This window comes from Chrysemys picta, chromosome 7, assembly GCF_011386835.1.
Source record: "Chrysemys picta bellii isolate R12L10 chromosome 7, ASM1138683v2, whole genome shotgun sequence".
NCBI classification, from domain to species: Eukaryota; Metazoa; Chordata; order Testudines; family Emydidae; genus Chrysemys; species Chrysemys picta.
In genome coordinates, this window is record NC_088797.1 from 99,675,298 (window position 1) to 99,695,731 (window position 20,434).

Consider the following 20,434-nt stretch of genomic DNA (forward strand, 5'->3'; position numbering starts at 1 on the left):
TTCTTATCAGCATTGAGTCTAATTGCCTCCAGATGATATACAGTACCTGTAAATTAGAAAAGTCAGTCCTCTGTTGTGTATCTGTTCTCTTGAAGCAGCACAAACTAGAAAAGAAAATTTCTTACTAACCTTACATACACTTGCATCTGGACATTTTATTTGGTGATACTATAATATTCCATCTGAAGCCAGCAAAATGTTTACTAGGGAACTGGTGGCAATTAATGTGGCTTAGAGCACCATATCTTCTATTACAACCTACGCATGCCTATCAATTTACTAAATGTTACCACGCTGCGGCACCGGAGATACTGCTGTTCTCCCTTCTTCTAAATATAGAATAGCCACCATGGTATCTCTAATACTACCGTGCAATAAAGGTTGACTTTTATGGCTATGAGTGTGTTTGTGTGTGTATTTAATCAAATCACGTCACCTGTAACTGATGCATAGCCATCTTCTGACTGAAACAGTCATTGTTTAATAGCATAATACATTAAATGTAGATGTGAAGAAAAGCAGTTCCAACTGAATTTACTGGGAGAATTTTATGTTTGCAGATTTGGCTAGGACAATGTGGTTAAAGCACTCATAATCTTGTGAAAGTTGCCATGAAGTATTTATATGTTAGCAAGCAGAAAAAAAAATGTAATTTGAAATTAGATTCTACTAACTTTTACCATTTTTTCATTTTCCTATACTTCTGAATTCCCTTATCTGAATTTATCTTGCCTATATTTTGTGGGTATCCAAATTTTGAGCAAAGCTGAACTATCTGTAATGGATGCACTTCCCATTACAGTCAATAGGCTTTAAACACATGCTTATTGTTATGTGCTTTCTTGATTCAGGTTGTTATGTAGTTAGAGCTTTAAGCACACAAATCAGCACAAATTGCAACTACAAAATGAAGGCCACTCTTTTGAAACTTTATCCACTGGAGAGCTGGAAAAGCTGCTCCCAAATGCCTTCCCAGTCTTAAAGCAACAGAGGAAGAGTTATTGTTCAAAAGCCAAGTCAAAACTGGCTGCTTTTATAAAAGTTCAGTATGAAAACTGTTTTGAAACCTAGAGCTGTTCAGTATGAAAACTGTTTTAGAAACCTTTAGTCGCGCATGTGAAACATTCTGGGTTTTGACACTTTCAGTATAAATCATAATTATTTACAGAAGAACTAGCTTTTGCATTAATGGGAAAGTTAATTAGTGCACACTCTGCTAGGCAGCTTCTGAACAGATACAATTAATTATCCACAAAGATTCTGAAAATTTCACACATGCTGAATTATAGAGTAGAAGGCACTTTCATTATGAGACCTATTTTCTGGAGCTTATAACTTTCCCCTTCAAATTCCACTTTGGGCTTCAATTTTCCATGCTTGATCCTAGCTCAAAAATGTTTTTTTCCCCCTTTCGTGGTGGAAGCAGTTGTAGTATATTCCATTCTCCACTCCTTTAACTCAAGCACTTCTATCTAGTGACTTATTATCATCATCATCATCATTACTATAATTTACACACTATTTTTATCATTTGAAATTCAAAATTGATTCTGGGCAAAAGGAAAACTGCTTCTCACAAGATGATTGCATATTTTTCAATTCACAAATCATTGTGGTAACAGTTCCATTGAATATTATTATTTAACATCTGAAAATATTATACCATGAACAAATAACCATAGGTTTTTGTCAAGGTACTTTAAAATCCAGGTATGTTTCTTCATGGTTGACATGTTTAAAGTTATAATACCAATTCAACTTTTAACATCCCAACCTACGGACATCTCCTGTAATGCAACCTGACAAATCAAAAGGCCAATCTCGCTCTGAAAACCATAAGAAGTAAATAGAACTGAAAAGCTAATAGGAATGTGTGGAGTGCAATGTGCCTACCTTGAATTTTAAAATGCAAGGCATCCATACCGGAAACAAATATTGTTGTTGCACCTCTGAAGCGTTAACTTGATGATTCACCTCCCTGTGAGATAACCCAACAAAGGGAGGTAAGGCTTTTTATTGTGGTTTATACTCTGAAACAGCCATCACTTAAACTGAGAACCTGCAAGTAAAATGCTTTTTCAAAAGTCTATTTATGATGCTAACTCTAAGTCCCTGTCTATATTACAAATTTGACTGTGATATTAAAAGTTTTTTTTAAAGTTTTCTGCTAACAGAATTTTAATGATAGTATAGAAGGGCTATATATTTAATGTACTGTACACGTTCAATATGGGTCATATTAAGTTTAAACTGGATTTCAGGTGTGAGGATGAATCAAGACTAGAATTTGGGTTCAGATTTGACAGGACTGAAATTTCATGAGCTGTTCTCACAAGCTCTGACCCCAAAATGCTGGAATATCACTTCTTGTGATAGCTTGATAGCAACCAATGCAGCCAGAGCAAGAGATAGAATCAGCCCTAGCTGTGAGTTTTTAGGACAAGGGCCAACATATAAACCAGAAGGATCAGAAGTCTGAAATTCTGGCAGTATATAATGAAGAATGATTGATGTTCTTCAATCTCAAGCATTGTGGAAAAAAAATCTAAACCAACTTTCCCTTTCATGAACAGGAACACACACACAGATACACACACACTCCAGTATTTTCCCCTAAGCCTGAAGTCATACTAAAAATACTTTATTATTATTGATTTGGTATAATCAAATTGTATTGATTTTCTCTCTCTTAAGTAGTAAGAGGTTTGATGACAATAATGGTCAAAAGCTCTGTGTGCGCGCGTAGGGGGGAACTTCCATGGTGCCTACTTGCAATACATTTCACTCTCACTATTAGATACTCCCTTTCTTTTATTCACTCTCCATTGAATGCTGGACTTACTTTATGGAAAACATCCTAAAGTTGAAATGAAAATTAAATTGAAAATCTGTGAATGAGACAGGAATGGACTGCGGGCTTTAGGACATCTTGAGAACATTACAAGTTATTCTCCCAGAAGGGTCTTGCTTATAGTGGAATCAGAAACTGGATGTTGAAATGTATTAAAAATTGTTTCCTAAACTTCTGTGAATGACTATTCTCTCTCTCTCTCTCTCTGGTGCCATTTTTGTAATTTAGTTTTAATTTTTTTTGTCCTTATTATAATTTGTTCTATTTTACCTGTTTAACTCTGTATTCAGTACATTATGCCCAGTTTGGTTTTTCTCCTTCCTGAAGGCTACAACTGGATGACCTATTCACAGCAAAGTATTTAATAATTTTGCCATATTTTTCTATTTATGAAAATAGAAATAACAGGCTCCAAATGTTGGGAGTTTATTATTCAAATGACAATATATTTCAACCTATATCAGTACATTGTTTTCAAACTACTTACTGTGGCTACTGCTTGAGTATTTACTACTCTTTTATTGTGTAATTGGTCATCTACAACATGTGGGTTTTGTTTATGCTCCCTGAATTGGATGACTAAATATCTCATAAATAAATGACAAGATGGTTATATATTTCCAGGACAAAATCATGTAAATATTTATCTTTCCTCAAACATTTTTGAGGACAACAATAGTTAGTACTTATGTTGGTGGAAAGCAAATAACAGGGATTAGTAAGATTACTGTTGTAGTGATTTTGCGGATTTTGCTCCTCCTCCCCCACCCATATTCACCCAGCTCTAATTAAGGAAATGCTAAAAGAATAATTAAAAATGAAAAGTAGTCTTTGAAACTGAGACCAACAGTCTCTCATCACTGCCACTGATGGGCCTGATTCTCCATTTTCTTGTACCTTGTGTAGTCATTTACAACTGTACAATCACTATTGTCAATCTCTAAGGTTTCATTTTGCATCCAGTTTGCATGGGTATAAATGTTTTTTGCAAAGTGCAGGGCAGTGGGGAATCAGCGTGGATCAGATAGCTGGAATTCTCCAGCTCATTTTATTGTGAGAGAAAAAAATATATAACAGGAGAAATATAGCTACTCAACTGTTTACAAATAAATTAAAAGAGAATATTTATAAATTCATATACACATTTCACATGATAGGCAATGATCCACTTAATGAAATCACCTCTCTCAAAATATCTCATATACTCCAAAATTGGTTTGCATGCTAAATAAGTAAAGCTTTCTTTTCAATTTCCATCTTCTTCCTTTGTGTACATTCAGTACTGAGGGTTTCCTTTCAGTACTGCATATGGGTTTGAAAGCAAGCTTTGGGTTACCCTATAGCAGCATGGTAACAGAAGAAATGTTCTTACACCCAGAGGGAAATAACTACTTAATTTCATACTTTCTCCTATTGACTAAGAGCTGGAGGTACAGATGAAACTTCACACTAAAGCATGGAAATACAATCTGAGGAAAGGGTTTTGGTGGAGAGGCAGGGGAGAATTAGAAAAGGAGTCACTGGTGAAGGTCTTTAGTAACTAACGATGGCTCCCCAGTACTCATGAGGGTGCACGGTTTGCACCATCCATCAGAACAGAGCTGATTGCTCTTCCCAAGCACATTCTAGTGCCAATGTTCTACATTCCTCTCTGCCCCTTTCTGGATGATTTGCTCATCAGGGGAGGAAGGGGTAAGCACTCCCATTTTCATAGGTAACCCTTGCACACACAGGGAGAGGAGACTCTTTGCATGCCTCCCCCACCCCAACACAAGGACCATTCACAATCGGGTCCAGCAATAATTTAAATTCTCTATGTTCCAAGGGCGCATTTGTTTTTATACTCCTCTTGATTTGCAGAGCTTAATATTTCTACATTTTCTAGATATAAAAGTGTGATGTACAAGTACTATAAAATTTAACGAGCTGAAAAAGTTTGACTTGCGTCTTGTTTCAAATTACATTGCAAACTCTTCTACACTGTGATCGTTTGTCTACTGTCTAACGACATGGGACCCCAAAAAACGTTTGAGGCCTTTGGATGCTATGACAATAAAAATTGATAATAATGATGATGATGATGATGATAATGATAACAAGAATTAACAATAAGATGGAAGTGGAATCTTTTTTCTGCCAGTGCCTGATACAAATGTATCAGATCAAACTTACAATCTTCTCTCAGGTAAATACCTTATTGATTTCAATGCGGGTTTTGTCTGAATAAGGACTAAGGTCTGCAGGATCGGTCCCACTGTATCCATTTTACAAATGGAAGGGAAAAGTGTGTTTGAGCATTACTTTGTATGATTGCTATTAGAAAAAATGCATCAGCTTCTTATAGAAACAGCTTATGTGATCAGTCTGAGAATAAATTTCAAAACAGTTTAAAAAAGATTCTGCTTGAGACATGGAAACATTCTCACCGAACAAATACAGATCAAGAAAATGTGTCACCACTATAGAATTGCCTTTACTATGTTTAGTGTTGTTGTAGCCATGTAGGTCCCAGAATATTAGAGAGAGACATGATGGGTGAGGTAATATCTTTTACTGGACCAAGCTTTCAAGCTTACATAGAGCTCTTCTTCAAAGATATTTCCTCATCCACCTTGTTTCTTTACTATTCTAAGAGAAGAAAAGGCAGCTTACAATGTTTCAAGCTAAATCAGGCTTAGTTTCATTCTATTTTATTTTATTAAATTGAGAATGAAGGATGTTTACATGTACCTTTTCCAGTTCTAATATATCTTTTTTGAGATGGGGCCATGAAAACTGCATGCAGTATTCAAGGTGTGAGAATACCATGGATTTATATATAGGCAATATGATTTTTTCTGTCACATTATCTATCCCTTTCTTAATGATTCCCAACATTCTGTTTGCTTTTTAGCCACTGCAAATTGAGTGGATGTTTTCAGAGAACTATCCACAATGACTCCAAGATCTCTTTCTTGAGTGGTAACAGCTAATTTAGACCCCATCAGGTTAGTCTGTATCCACAAAAACAACAAGGAGTCCGGTGGCACCTTAAAAACTAACAGATTTATTTGGGCATAAGCTTTCATGGGTAAAAAACCTCACTTCTTCAGATGTTTTTTTACCCATGAAAGTTATTTGAAGAAGTGAGGTTTTTCACCCACGAAAGCTTATGCCCAAATAAATCTGTTAGTCTTTAAGGTGCCACCGGACTCCTTGTTGTTTTAGTTGGGATGATGTTCTCTAATGTGCACTACTTTGCACTTATCAACATTGAATTTTTTCTGCCATTTTGTTGCCCAGTCACCCAGTTTTGTGAGATCCCTTTGTAACCCTTCACAGTCTGCTCTGGACTTAACTATCTTGAGTAGTTTTGTACCATCTGCAAATTTTGCTACCTCACTGTTCATCCCCTTTCCCAGATCATTTACTAAGATGTTGAACAGCACAGGTCCCAGTACAGATACTTGGGGGACCCCACAATTTATCTTTATTCACCATGAAGGCTGACCATTTATTCCAGCCTGTGTTCCTTAACTTTTAACCAGTTACTGACCCATGAAAGGGCCTTCCCTCTTATCCTATGACTGCTTAGTTTGCTTAAGAGCCTTTGGTGAAGGACCTTTTCAAAGGTACTATGAAAGTCCAAGTACACTGTATCAACTGTATGACCCTACATGCTTGTTGACTCTCTCAAAGAGATCTAGTAGATTGGTGAGGAACGATTTCCCTTTACAAAAGCTGTGTTGACTCTTCCCCAACATATTCTGTTCATCTATGTGTCTGACAATTCTGTTCTTTACTATAGTTTCAGCCAATTTGCCTGGAACTGAAGTCAAACTTACTGGCCTTTTATTGCGGGGATCACCTCTAGAGCTTTTTTAAAAAATTGGTGTTACATTAGCTATATTCCACCCATCTGCTGTTTGGAGGGTGATTTAAGTAATAGCTTACATACCAAAGTTAGTAGTTCTGCAATTTCATATTTGAGTTTCTTCAGAACTCTTGGGAATAACATCTGGTCCTGGTGACTTCTTATTGTTTAATTTATCAATTTGTTCCAAAACCTCCTCTATTGACACATCAATCTGGGACAATTCTTCAGATTTGTCACCTAAAAATAATGGCTCAGGTGTGGGAATCTCCCTCACATCCTCTGCAGTGAAGACTGATGCAAAGAATTTCATTTTGCTTCTCTGCAATGGCTTTGAGTGCTCCTTTAGCATCTTGATCACCCAGTGGTCCCACTGACTGTTTGGAAGGCTTCTGGCTCCTGAGGTACTTAAAAAAACATTTGCTGTTAGTTTTTGTGTCTTTTGCTATCTGCTCTTCAAATTCTTTTTTGGACTGCCTAATTACACTTTTACACTTGACTTTCCAGGATTTATGCCCTTTTCTGTTTTCTGCAGTAGGATTTGACTTCCAATTTTCAAAGGATGCATTTTTGCACCTAATTGTATCTTTTACTCCGTTGGTTAGCCATGGTGGCATTATTTTTGTCCTATTACAGTTTTTTTTATTTGGGGAATTCATTTAGTTTGAGCCTCTATTATGGTGTTTTAAAATAGTTTCTATACAGCTTGCAGGCATTTCACTCTTGTGGTTCTTCCTTTTAATTTCTGTTTAATTAGCTTCCTCATTTTTTCAGAGTTCCCCTTTCTAAAGTTAAATGTTACTATGGTGGGTTTCTTTGTTATTTAAGGATGTTAAATTTAATTACATTACGGTTGTTATTACCGAGTGGTTTACCTCTTGGACTAGATTCTGTGAATTACTTTGGACTAAATCAAGAATTGCCTCTCCCCTTGTGGGTTTCAAGACTAGCTGCTTCAAGAACAGTCATTAATGGTGTCTAGAAAGTTTTTCTCCGTATCCCATCCTGGGGTGACATGTACTCTGCCAACATGGGGATAGCTATAATTCCCCATTATTATTGCATTTTCTAGTTTTGTAACCTCTCTAATCTCCCTGAGCATTTCACAATCACTGTCACCATCCTTGTCAGGTGGTTGGAAGTGTATTCCTGTTGCTATATTCATTATTTAAGCATAGAATGTCTATCCCCAGAAATTCCATGGAACTGTTTGTTATTTAAGATTTTTATTATATTGGACTCTGCTTTTTTTCACATATAGTGCCATGCTCACATTAGCATGACCTACTCACTCATTCCTATATATTTTGTTCCTTGGTATTATTGTGTCTCATTGATCACCATCATTCCGCCAAGTTTCTGTGATGCCTATTACATCAATATTTAATACCAGGCACTTAAGTTCATCCATTTTAGTATTTAGATTTCTAGCATTTGTATACAAGCACTTACATAATTTGTCAATATTTTGTTGTCTGCCTTTGTGTGATGTAATTAAATGGGACTCTTTCATTTGACTGTTTCTCTTCATTTCCTACAAGTACTTAATCAACTTCTATCCTTTCCTCTTTACTAGGATATAGAATATCCCCTTTAATAGATCCTCCCCTAAAGAACGCATCTGTCTGAACCATCTTTCTCCCAGCCCTTAGTCATATAAAAGCATCCATGCATGGGGCCCTTAGGCCATATAGATCCTTTTGCCTAAAATAGTATTACTACTACATTTTATGAAGAGATTTATGCATTTTTTTAAATACTTGCTTTCAATGTTCATTTTCTCTGATGAATTTTCTTTTGGTTTACTGATATTATTGAATAGCAATATGAATTTAATCTCTGTTCAATGTTCTGTAAAATCACAGATGACTTACTGCTACGTTAAGATACTACTGCGTAAGGTATAAATAAAACAATAAAAGAACAAGAAGAATGTGATACTGAAATAACCTCTTGAGATGTCAAACCAAAATATGTAGGAGAGATTAGAGAAAAAATAAAACAAAAAAGTTAATCTTTTAAAGAATAATGAAACCTTGTATAGAATAATGTTCTTTTTCCTTTGGAAACTTGATGCCATTTAGAATTGTTTGAATAGCCAAATCTTTCTTATTCCACATCTATGCCTATAAACACTTAAGCATTCATATACTTTACTGACAATAAGTCGGTACTACTAAAATTACACAAGTGTGTTTGAAACATCGCACTGAAGGATCACATTGTCACATAGCAGCGTGGTGGGGGCCGAGTATCTTCACACCAGGGCCAGTCCCTGTGCCTCATACTGTATGCAATTTCGTATGCTCTTCACTATGTAGCTAAGTTAGTTATGACGATTCAAACCCTACTTAGTGATACAATTTACAAATTTAGCAGAACTGCTATAGAATGTATTGCACATGATCAATTTGCACTTTTCAAAGGTTCATAACTTGGTCAAATCAAAACCAATGCACACTAGAACACTTACAGGCACTTTCTCCTCAATGAGGGCTATTTCTATGCCAAGTTTTAAGACTCAACCATTTTATATGTATCATTAGATCGGTTTTTATTTGATTTTTTTAATATTGCTAGAATTTTTTTTTATAATAATAAAAGTAAAACATTATCTCCTCCACTTCCCTTGTATTCAAAAACCAGTTTTATTAAATCTTTCTAAACCAGTTCACCTTTGAACAGCGACAAAGCCTGAAAAATTTGCACCTGAAACATGAAAGTTTTCAGTCATAATATTTTTTTAGAAACAGGGGTTAGAATGGAAAGCATAATTTAACCTTACCTACTATACAGAGGTCACTTCTGTTCTCAGTATAATAAGAACATAAGAACGGTCATACTGGGTCAGACCAAAGGTCCATCTAGCACAAATATTCAGTAAAGAGATGCTTGCCTCATGCCCAGCTATAATCTTTAAGCTTACCGATGCATAGGTTAAAGCAGGGGTTCCCAAACTGGGAGTCGGGAGCCCTCAGGGGGTTGCAAGGTTATTACATGGGGGGTCGCGAGCTGTCAGCCTCCACCCCAAAGCCCGCTTTGCCTCCAGCATTTATAATGGTGTTAAATATATTAAAGTGTTTTTAATTTATAAGGGGGGGGGGGGTCGCACTCAGAGGCTTGCTATGTGAAAGGGGTCACCAGTACAAAAGTTTGAGAACCATTGGGTTAAAGGGACACTGTCAAATTTAATAGGGCCAAAATTTAACCTACTTTGTTATTTTTATATCTGTTTACAGAGTCACTGCCATTTTTGTAAAACAAATGCTTCAGTGCTCTTTTCTTCTCAAAAGGAATGATAGATTCCAGCAACTCAGCGCTCATGTGAAAAATACTTTTCACATGTGTTGGAAGGGAGAAATGTGTGTAAGGAAATGGTTTCATTTTCAAGGAGTTATTATAAACAAAGTGAAAAGAAAAATGAATTATAAAGTTATGAAAAATAACTTGACAGTCTCCTTTGCAAGCCTTAATTTGGTATCAAATTTAGCAGTACATTCCTGATAAAACCTTACATTTGGTTATAATTATAGAACAATGGGGTTCTAAAGAACATTATGAAATACTCTATTGCACCTGCAGTTTAAAATATATTTTTATCCACTGAAACTAGATATGAAAATGCAAATTTGGATGGAAATTCTGACTTGGATGCTTTCTATAAACATGGCAAAATATGTAAGAAAAGATTATAATGACCCTTTATGCAGTGATGCACTGCCAACTTTTTATAAAAAGGGGCTTCAACTAAAATGTTCTGCCTTAGCCTGTGATAAATCTTGCATGCCTGGCATGTGTGTCTTACAGACATGAAGGATGAGGGGCTGGGGAATCTATTCATTTTCCTATTTAAACCAAAATGCTTAATCATAACCAAAGAAGGAGACATCATCACTTGGCAAACACATTTCTATGAACTGCATTTACTGGAAATGTTTATACTTTGTTCCTGAAAAATATACAAAGTACACTCATAGATTTATATATTTTAGGGCCAGAAGGGATCATTATAATCATCTTGTCTGACCTTCTGCATAAGATTGGCCAAAGACCTTTACCAGTAAAATCTGCATCAAGCTCACAATTTCTGCTTGAGTTATAGCATATATATAGCACAGTGCTCAGCTTGTGTAGTTTGAAGTGTGTGTATATAGCTATATTGATAGATAGATTGTTTTGTAGGTAGGTGCAGAAATATTAGTCTCTAGGGATCTTTCTTTTTTCCCTTTTTAATGTAATCCTTGACATTAGGTTCTACCTTGTGGATTCCAAGGACTAAAAAGTTGCTCTTCAGAAGCATCTTTGTAAGTCATCCTAGGTATAGATGGTGTTCATCCCTCCCTGGATGCTGCTAAACTATCAAAGGGAGGAAAGCTACCCAATGCTTCCTTCAATTTGGTGACAGAATTTTTACAAGGTTCTCCCAATAGCTCCCTCCAGCACATCATTGCCATTTTCTAAATTACACAGTGGTTCAAAAGACAGAACTAGGAAAATAACTGCAATCAAAGTACTCCCAGAATTCAGTAAACTTGTAGTATTATCCAGAAAAGTATCATTTTGGAGTACTCAGCATTTCAAGGAATAAGCCTATTAAAATGAGATGCTGTTGGAGGTTAACTAAAATTCAACCATAGTTCACTTAAATTTAATAACACGCTTAAACAAATGCAACATTTCCATTTCCCGCTAGATAAAAATTTAATTGTTCCACTTCATTATTTGATAATAATACTGCATTCTATTAAGGGGCTTATTTATTATTGTTTTCCTTAGGCTGTTCCAAAGCTCCAAGGTAATGCTCTTCTTTTATATCAAGTTTTTGCGATAAGAACCATAAAACAATTTAGTGGAAGTAAAGACAATTTTTCTGAAAATGTCACTGTCCATGCAAACTTAACTCATCTGAGAGTTCCTGACTAAACTATTTCCCATCGACTTCAATGGAATTGCTCACATGTGTAGAAGTTTGTTGGATCAAGCCCATAGATTGTAATAGCAAAATATATACTCATTTCTGTTTGTATGTTGAATTTTTACATCAAGCATGGAAACACTTATGCAATATCTGTAAACACAGCACACTGGTATTGGAAGTAAAATATACATTATAATCACACTTGAAGTTAAATATTTAAGACCAGTAACAAGTTACAATTACTTTTCTTATTAATCCATTTATATTAAATAATTATATGAGCTTTTAATCTTGTAATCAGTTTGAGTCCTGCAGTGATAAAGTAGTAATCTGCTTTGAATACAAGATACAAACAAAATATATATATATGAGTCAGTTGTACACAACTGTTTATACCACTTACTTTGGTAGAAAAATTCATGAAAGAACCACTGAGACTGCCATCGTTGCACTTAAAATTCAAATGTTGATCTGGATGATAATCTGCTTCCCAGCTCCCCACATCATGGATCAGTGACCTGTCTGAATTTTCAGATATTTTCTGGAAGGCAGTGCAAGTCATTCCTATGAAGCTAGATGGCTTGATCATAAAGGCCTCCAGAGCAATATTAAGGGAAATCTGTCAAAACACATTGAGAAACTGGTATTTTGCTAAGATACTTTAAAAGGAATCCTCAGTACAAAATATGCATTTTGTATACACTGTATATTATATATACACACATATGAAACATGATAATAAACATATGGAAAGGTAAACTGATCAAAGAAAAAAATAATTTCTATAACAGTATGGTGGTTTTGCTTGCACCTTGATTATGAATACAATAATGATAGAAGAAAGAACATCAAATAAATGTACAAAAAGCCTGATGCTCCTTTCCCATATATCAATTTTACAATAGTGTAGCTACCAACATCAGTGGAGTTAATCCAGATTTATAGCAGTGTAAATACAAGGAGAATAGAGCACCTATTATTAGTAGTAAATATGTTAAAAAGCATCCAAGATTGTGCTCAGTTTCTCCTAACACATCTAATATAAATGAGGCCAGATCTTCATGCCTGGCTGTTTGGCAACTGGCACTGTTGAGGTAGCCACTCCCTGATTGCTAATCCACCAGGCACCAGTCATGTCCAAAGTAGTAACACAGAGCAGTCTGAGCATTGTTCTAAGCTACACAGCTCCAGCAGCCCATAAAGGTCTTCTCTGGCAGCCAGAAATTGCTGTAGGGCACATCTCTTGCCATGCCTGCTTTTCTTGGCTACTGTCTCTACATCAGGACCTAAAGATGCTCCTATGGCATCAGTTATTGGTCAGTAACTCTGAAGTCAACTCCCACCCACTATGACGGGCTGAGACAACCCCATTTCAATAAAATGCCTAATACAGAAAATATGAAACATCCATACATATTAAATCTGATTTGTATAAAATCTTGAATATATATATATATATAGAAGAGCTAAGGAGAGAGACAAGCTTTAGGTTTCATTTGCAGAGAAGTTACTATTGACTGTCCTTATGTTTCCGTTCCACTCAGGAAACAATTAGAGAGAACTCAGGAAAGTTTAAGATAATTTCCCTACTAAAGCATATCCATGCTATGCTGTGCAGCAATAAAAGCCATTAATATGGCCATTAAGACACAGGTCTGGAAAACAGGGAAAAATATTATCCTTGGTGCAACTTCCCTCTCAAGTGCTGTTTTTGCACTTTCCATGTTCTGGTTCACACAATCAAAATGGGTATATATACATACTATAACTTCCATAGGTCAGTCTAGCGCTGAAGTCATACAGGGCTTATTAGTGGACTCACATTTCCTGAGTGCCGTCAATGGAAGAGCACAGTCTTTACTAGTCCTAGAGAAACGGTGTTTCATGTTTCATTATGCAAAGTGGTAATTAATGATGATGGGAAAGTTTTAACAGCAGCACAGCTCAGAAGAATAGCACGTTTTCTACCCCTGGATTTTTGTCAATCAGGTACATTTGCTGCTGCAAGAACACAGTTTTGATGATTATTTGTAAAGTAACAAACATGCACATGGCACTTTATACATTCTTTTTCATTTGTAGGAATGGGGTTGTCAGGGAAATTTTGCCCCTTGATTTAGAAAAGGAAGGGACTCTAGAGTTTATTAGGCTCCGAGCATTCTGTGATACTCTTCAGCACCTCAGGCAATCGTGTTCCACAATAAGACTCAACTTCACTCAGTATTGATTAGAATGGGGTGAAATGGTCACATCAAACCCCAGAAAATTTGGAGCGTGGTGCCAGTTCTGCTGAAGGTTTATTTTGCAGAAGATTTTCACATGACTTCACACTAGTGGAAAGTACTTTCTACCTGGCAGGGAGAAAAAACAAACAAACAAGCAAACATAAGACTCAGTTTAGAGCTGGCTGGGAAACTGTTTTTCTGTCCCAGGAAAATTTTTGAAACTTTGAAAATATTTCCTGTCCTGATTGGAATAAAAAGCTGAAATTTTGAAGTTTTTTGCTGAATTGATATATCACAGTATTTCATTTTGGAAGCACTGAAATGTGGTATTTCTGAAGGGAAATATATTAATCAGGATCCTTGACTTCCCACCTGGTGAGCTGCAATGGAGCTGGGAACCCTGGAAGCCCCAGCAGCTGCAGACTAAGGCCTGGTCTACACTAGGAGGTTATGTCGAATTTAGCAGTGTTAAATCGAATTAACCCCGCACCCGTCCACACAATGAAGCTATTTAGTTCGACATAGAGGTCTCTTAAATTCAATTTCTGTACTCCTCCCCAACGAGGGGAGTAGCACTAAATTCGACATGGCCATGTCGAATTAGGGTAGGTGTGGATGGAAATCGACGCTAATAGCTCCGGGAGCTATCCCACAGTGCACCACTCTGTTGATGCTCTGGACAGCAGTCTGAGCTCGGATGCTCTGACCAGCCACACAGGAAAAGCCCCGGGAAAATTTGAATTCCTTTTCCTGTCTGGGCAGTTTGAATCTCATTTCCTGTTTGGACATTGTGGCGAGCCCAGCAGCACTGGCAACGATGCAGAGTTCTCCAGCAGAGGTGACCATGCAATCTCAGAATAGAAAGAGGGCCCCAGCATGGACTGATCGGGAAGTCTTGGATCTGATCGCTGTGTGGGGCGATGAGTCCATGCTTTCGGAGCTGCGATCGAAAAGACGGAAGCAAAGATCTACGAGAAGATCTCAAAAGCCATGACAGAGAGAGGATAGGGCCGGGATGCAACGCAGTGCCATGTGAAAATCAAGGAGCTGAGACAAGCGTACCAGAAGACCAAAGAGTCAAACGGACGCTCCGGATCCCAGCCCCAGACATGCTGTTTCTACGAGGCACTGCATTCCATTCTAGGTGCGGCCACCACCACTACCCCACCACTGACCGTGGACTCTGAGGATGGGATATTGTTGACGGCCACTTCCTCGGAGATGTTAGCGGATGGGGAAGATGAGGAAGGTGAGGAGGAGGACGAGGAAGTCGACAGCGCTTACAACGCTGATTTCCCAGACAGCCAGGATCTCTTCATCACCCTCACAGAGATCCCCTACCAACCGTCCCCAGGCATTAACCCAGACCCTGAATCAGGGGAAGGATCGGTCGGTAAGTGTTTTAAACATGTAAACATTTATTTTGAACAGAACAGGAATATTAACAATGGGTTTTTCATGATTTGTTTGCCCTAGGCGCTTAACGTTTTAGTCCTTGGCAGTGCAACTACTGCAAAAGAAGGTCTATATGTCCGGGGATAGAGCTGAAATCCTCATGGGACATCTCCACGAAGCTCTCCTGGAGGTAATTGGAAAGCCTTTGCATGAGGTTCCTGGGGAGAGCAGCCTTATTGTGTCCTCCGTGGTAGGAAACTTTTCCTCGCCAGGCTATCATCAAGTACTCTGGGATCATTGCCTTGCAGAGCATGGTGGCATACGGCCCTGGTTTTTGCTGGCTTTCACGCAGCATGCGTTCTTTCTCGGTCTCAGAAATTCTCATCAGAGTGATGTCGCTCATGGTGACCTGCTTAGAATTAGGGGAATGTTACTATTGGGACTGCTTGCCTGTTCCTTTACAGAATTGTCACCGGCGGTTTACCACCACGCAATGGAGGCGGGAGAGGGGCAGCATACAGGGATCTTTCCTGGGGACAGCCATGGGGGGTGGGACAGGGGCAGAGTTCATGCTTGCCGGATTGCCGGCAGCAGGAACTGCCCAACGATAGGAGCATTGCTTTGAACATGAAAGGAGGGCACTGCTCTAATTTAAGTTTTAAGCAGCCAAAAATCTACGGCTTACCATGTCAGCCTGCTACCCGAATTCTGCTGTCCTGCCCCGCTTGTCTGATCTCCACTGCAAGACCCAAGGCACTGAATGCGAAGGCCGAAAATTCGACCTTGTCCTGAGTGCGCATGTGATAGGTGCTGTGCATGCTCTTGTTCACAGAGAAAGACTATGTTCATTGTTCACAAAAAATTATCTTTGTGAGGAATTCACTCCCTTTTTCCCATCCCACAGCTGCGACTGTCTCCCGACCTACCCTGGCATCCCCCTCGCAGAGGCTGGCGCAGATTAGGCGGAGAAAGAAAAGGACACGGGACGACATGTTCTCGGAACTTATGGGCTGCTCCCGAGCCGATGCGGCCCAGCAGACCCAGTGGAGGGAGAACATGTCGCAATACCAGCGAGCACACAGTGAAAGGGAGGAGAGGTGGCGGCAGGAAGACCAGCAGGCGACTCAAACGCTGCTTGGACTAATGAGGGAGCAAACGGACATGCTCCGGCACCTTGTGGATGTTCTGCAGGACCGGAGGCAGGGGGACAGAGCCCCGCTGCAGTCTATCTCTAACCGCCCTCCCCCGCCACAAACTCCCATACCCCCCTCATCCAAAGTCCCAAGAAGGAGGGGTGGCAGGGGCCGTGAAAACTGTCACTCCACCCCTGCAGACTGCTCAAGTACCAGAAGGCTCTCATTCCCAAAAATTTGATAAGTCCTTTCCTTCCCGCCTCACCCAAGCCCCCGTCCCAGTTTCATCCCCTAACTGTGTAGTTGCTAATAAAAGATACGTTTCTGTTAATTACTGTTTCCATCATGTTCTTTTAGGGGAGACTGTGTTTGAAGGAGGGGAAGGGGGTTGGTAATTGGAGAGGACAGTCACCTTTACCAGGGTACAGACACGGGGGCAGGTTCAGCAGAAGGTCACACACACATTGCAGTCAGTAGGCACCCTGGTCAGTCTGGGAGGTGGTTTTCATGTTCTGTGTGGGGGGGGGGGGGGGGCATGTGACTTTGTGGTGGGGGAGGGTGGATAGAGATCTTATGCTGCGGTCCTTATCCTGGATCACAGAGCCACGCAGCAGGGGATCTGTAACCGTCCTCCCCCGCCACAAAGTCACATAGCCCCCACACACAGAGTCCCGAAAAGGAAGGGTGGCAAGCTCCGTTGAAACAACCAGTCCACCACTGCGGACCTCTCTAGGAGCAGAAGCCTGTCATTCCTCGAGTTTAGAAGCATCCTTTCCATCACTACGCCCGCTCCCCACCACAGTCTGCGTCCCAGTTTCAACACTTTACCGCGAAATCCGTAATAAAGAAAATGGTGTTCATTAACAAAGTTCCATTTATTTTATTTTTACACATGTGTTGGAAGGGGGGATGGGATGGGGTATGTAGCTGGAGAGGATAGTCAACAGTAAGTGGGTAAAGAAACGGGGGCAGGTTCAATTTCTCTTTAAACAAACTTAATAGTCACAGGTTACCCTGCTCACTGAGGAACCTAGCTTTCAAAGCCTCCCGGATGCACAGCACGTCCCGCTGGGCTCTTCTAATCGCACAGCTGTCTGGCTGGGCGTAATCAGCAGCCAGGCTATTCGCCTCAACCTCCCACCCTGCCATAAAGGTCTCCCCCTTGCTCTCACACAGATTGTGGAGCACACAGCAAGCTGCAATAACAATGGGGATATTGGTTTCGCTGAGATCAGAGCAAGTCAGTAAGCTTCTCCATCTCCCCTTGAGACGTCCAAAAGCACACTCCACCACCATTCTGCACTTGCTCAGCCGGTAGTTGAAGAGTTCTTTTTCAGTGTCCAGGGTGTCTGTATAGGGCTTCATGAGCCAGGGCATTAGCGGGTAGGCTGGATCCCCGAGGATCACTATAGGTATCTCCACATCCCCAACAGTTATTTTCTGGTCCGGGAAGTAAATACCTTCCAGCAGCCGTCTAAACAGACCAGAGTTCCTGAAAACACGAGCGTCATGAACCTTGCCCGGCCATCCTACGTTGATGTTTGTAAAACGTCCCCTATGGTCCACCAGTGCTTGCAGCACCATTGAAAAGTAGCCCTTTCAGTTAATGTACTGGCTGGCCTGGTGGTCCGGTCCCAGGATAGGAATGTGAGTTCCATCGATAGCCCCACCGCAGTTTGGGAATCCCATCGCGGCGAAGCCATCTATGATGACCTGGACGTTTCCAAGGGTCACTACCTTTGACAGCAGTAGCTCAACGATTGCGTTGGCTACTTGCATCACAGCAACCCCCACAGTAGATTTGCCGACGCCAAAGTGATTCGCGACTGACCGGTAGCTGTCTGGCATTGCAAGCTTCCAGAGGGCTATGGCCACTCGCTTCTGAAGAGTGAGGGCTGCTCGCATCCGGGTGTCCTTGCGCTACAGGGCAGGGGACAGCAACTCCCAAAGTTCCAGGAAAGTTCCCTTCCGCATACGAAAGTTTCGCAGCCACTGTGATTTGTCCCAGACCTGCAGCACTATGCGGTCCCACCGGTCCGTGCTTGTTTCCCGGGCCCAGAATCGCCATTCCACAGCATCAACATGACCCACTGCCACCATGATGTTCACGGCGCGGGGTCCCGTGCTTTGTGAGAAGTCTGTGTCCTCGCCGCGCTGCCGTAGCCTCCTCGCCCAATTTCTCAGCATCTGCCTCTGGAAAAGGTGGATGATAAGGTGCGAGGTGTTGACAACGGCCATAACTGCAGCGATGGTCGCAGTGGGCTCCATGCTTGCAGTGCTGTGGCGTCCGCACTGTAACTCACCAGAAAAGTGCTCAAACTGATTGCCGGCTGGCGCTTTCAGGGAGGGAGAGCGGGAGTGACGGTTGGATGACGACAGTTACCCAAAACCACCCTCGACACATTTTTTCCCCCAGCCGGCATTGGGGGCTCGACCCAGAATTCCAATGGGCAGCAGGGACTGCGGGAACTGTGGGATAGCTGCCCACAGTGCACCACTTCCAACTTTGACGCTTGCCCCCTTAGTGTGGACTCACAAAGTCGAATTACTGTCCTTAGTGTGGACACACGTTCGACTTTGTAATATCGATTCCACATATTCGATTTAAGTACAATCGAACTAGTGTAGTGTAGACATACCCTAAGGGTATGTTGACATGATTCTTGTCAGTTTCATGACTGCCCACCACTGAACAGCAAAGTGAAACTGACCAGACTTTTGTCATGTTAACAAAAGTCTGGTCAGTAACACTGCTGCTGTTAGTGAGGACAGCAATGAAATAGACAAGAATTATGTCAATTTCAGCCCCCTGAGCCAGGTCTTTGAGGGTCCTCCAGAGCCTCCAGCTCCAAAGCAGCCAACCTGGTGGGGAATTCCAGGCTCCTGGTTTCCCTTCAGCCTGCATGGTGGGCTGAAGTGGAACTGTGAGCCTAGAAACACTGGCTCCTATGTTCTGAGATTCTCAGCTCAGTGGACTGCCAAGGAGCTGGTCAAGCAACCTGGAAGGAAACCAGGCAGGTTTATGATGGAAACCTGACTGGCAGGCAGGTTTTGAAAATTGGGGTCCCACTGGAAGTTTGTGAAAATCCAACCATTCTCACAAAATGGTTTGATCTTAATGAACTGGCAAATTCCAAAAAAGAAAGGTTTGTCAGCATTTTTCTGATCAGCACTCTACTCAGGATGTTGTAGGCTTGGAGCCAAAACATTAAAACCTCATTGTAAGGTGGGGAGGAAATATGGTGGCTTTGCTGCCCTTAGGTCCTGCCTTGTCAGTTTGGATTGTCTGGATTCTGTCATAACCCTTCAGTGACTGGTTTATCTGTGTGTGCTCAAAACGAAGCTATGAAGTACAGTAAATTCCTGTCAGCCACAAGTGCTGCCGCCTCCAACACTATATTTAGGCTAGCACTAATGGCTAATTATAGCAGGAGCTGCAGCTTCCACTACAGTTGAGGTTTCATAATATTTCCATTCTAAACCCTTGTTTTTAGTTGCTGCTAATTTTTTTAAAACATTCAGCTTTCCAGATTTTTTAAGTTTGAGTAAAAATGGCTGAGTCATTTTAGAACACAAGAAGCAGAATTTTTCCCCCCATTATAAAAAATATCCCAAGACTTTGTTTTGAACAGTCTAATAGCTGGGACAGCCAGACAGAAAAGCTTTAAAATTGAAAGCAGGTTTTCCTGGATAACTTGATGTACCCTACACATATAGGTTTCCATGCTGTGCACATAAGTTTCACTGGTACAAGTTATGCTTGTGGAAAAGTCAAAAGATGTGGGTTCAACACCCAGCTCTGCCAAAGACATCCAGTGTGACCTCAGGTAAGTTACATAGTGTCCTTGTGCCTCAGATCTCTCTATAAATAATCCCACTGAAATTGTCAGAGAATTTCAGGTTAATTGTTAATGAGGCTTTCCCTTTCTAGGCTTAGTCTTTGTGCCCTTTGCCATTGTCCAGAGCTGCACACCCAAGGAACCATTTTTGCCATCCTCTTAAGTGTTGCCCCAATCTGCTGTTACATATATGGACATCATATTATTTTCTATATTGATT

The 20,434-nt window shown here is 40.3% G+C and overlaps 1 protein-coding gene across 5 annotated transcripts in view; it reads right to left on the reverse strand.

The window, feature by feature from the left end:
- The window catches only part of ADGRA1 (adhesion G protein-coupled receptor A1), a 502,175-nt gene that overhangs the window by 177,230 nt on the left and 304,511 nt on the right, over positions 1-20,434 (reverse strand). For 4 of the 5 annotated variants that reach the window (XM_065552125.1, XM_065552124.1, XM_042856772.2 and 1 more), the window contains one exon: positions 12,026-12,241. In XM_065552125.1, coding sequence (XP_065408197.1) covers positions 12,026-12,241 — 216 coding nt within the window. Of the gene's footprint in view, positions 1-129; positions 3,549-12,025; positions 12,242-20,434 lie in introns of those variants that run through there. The other variant, XM_065552126.1, reaches the window with a different exon arrangement.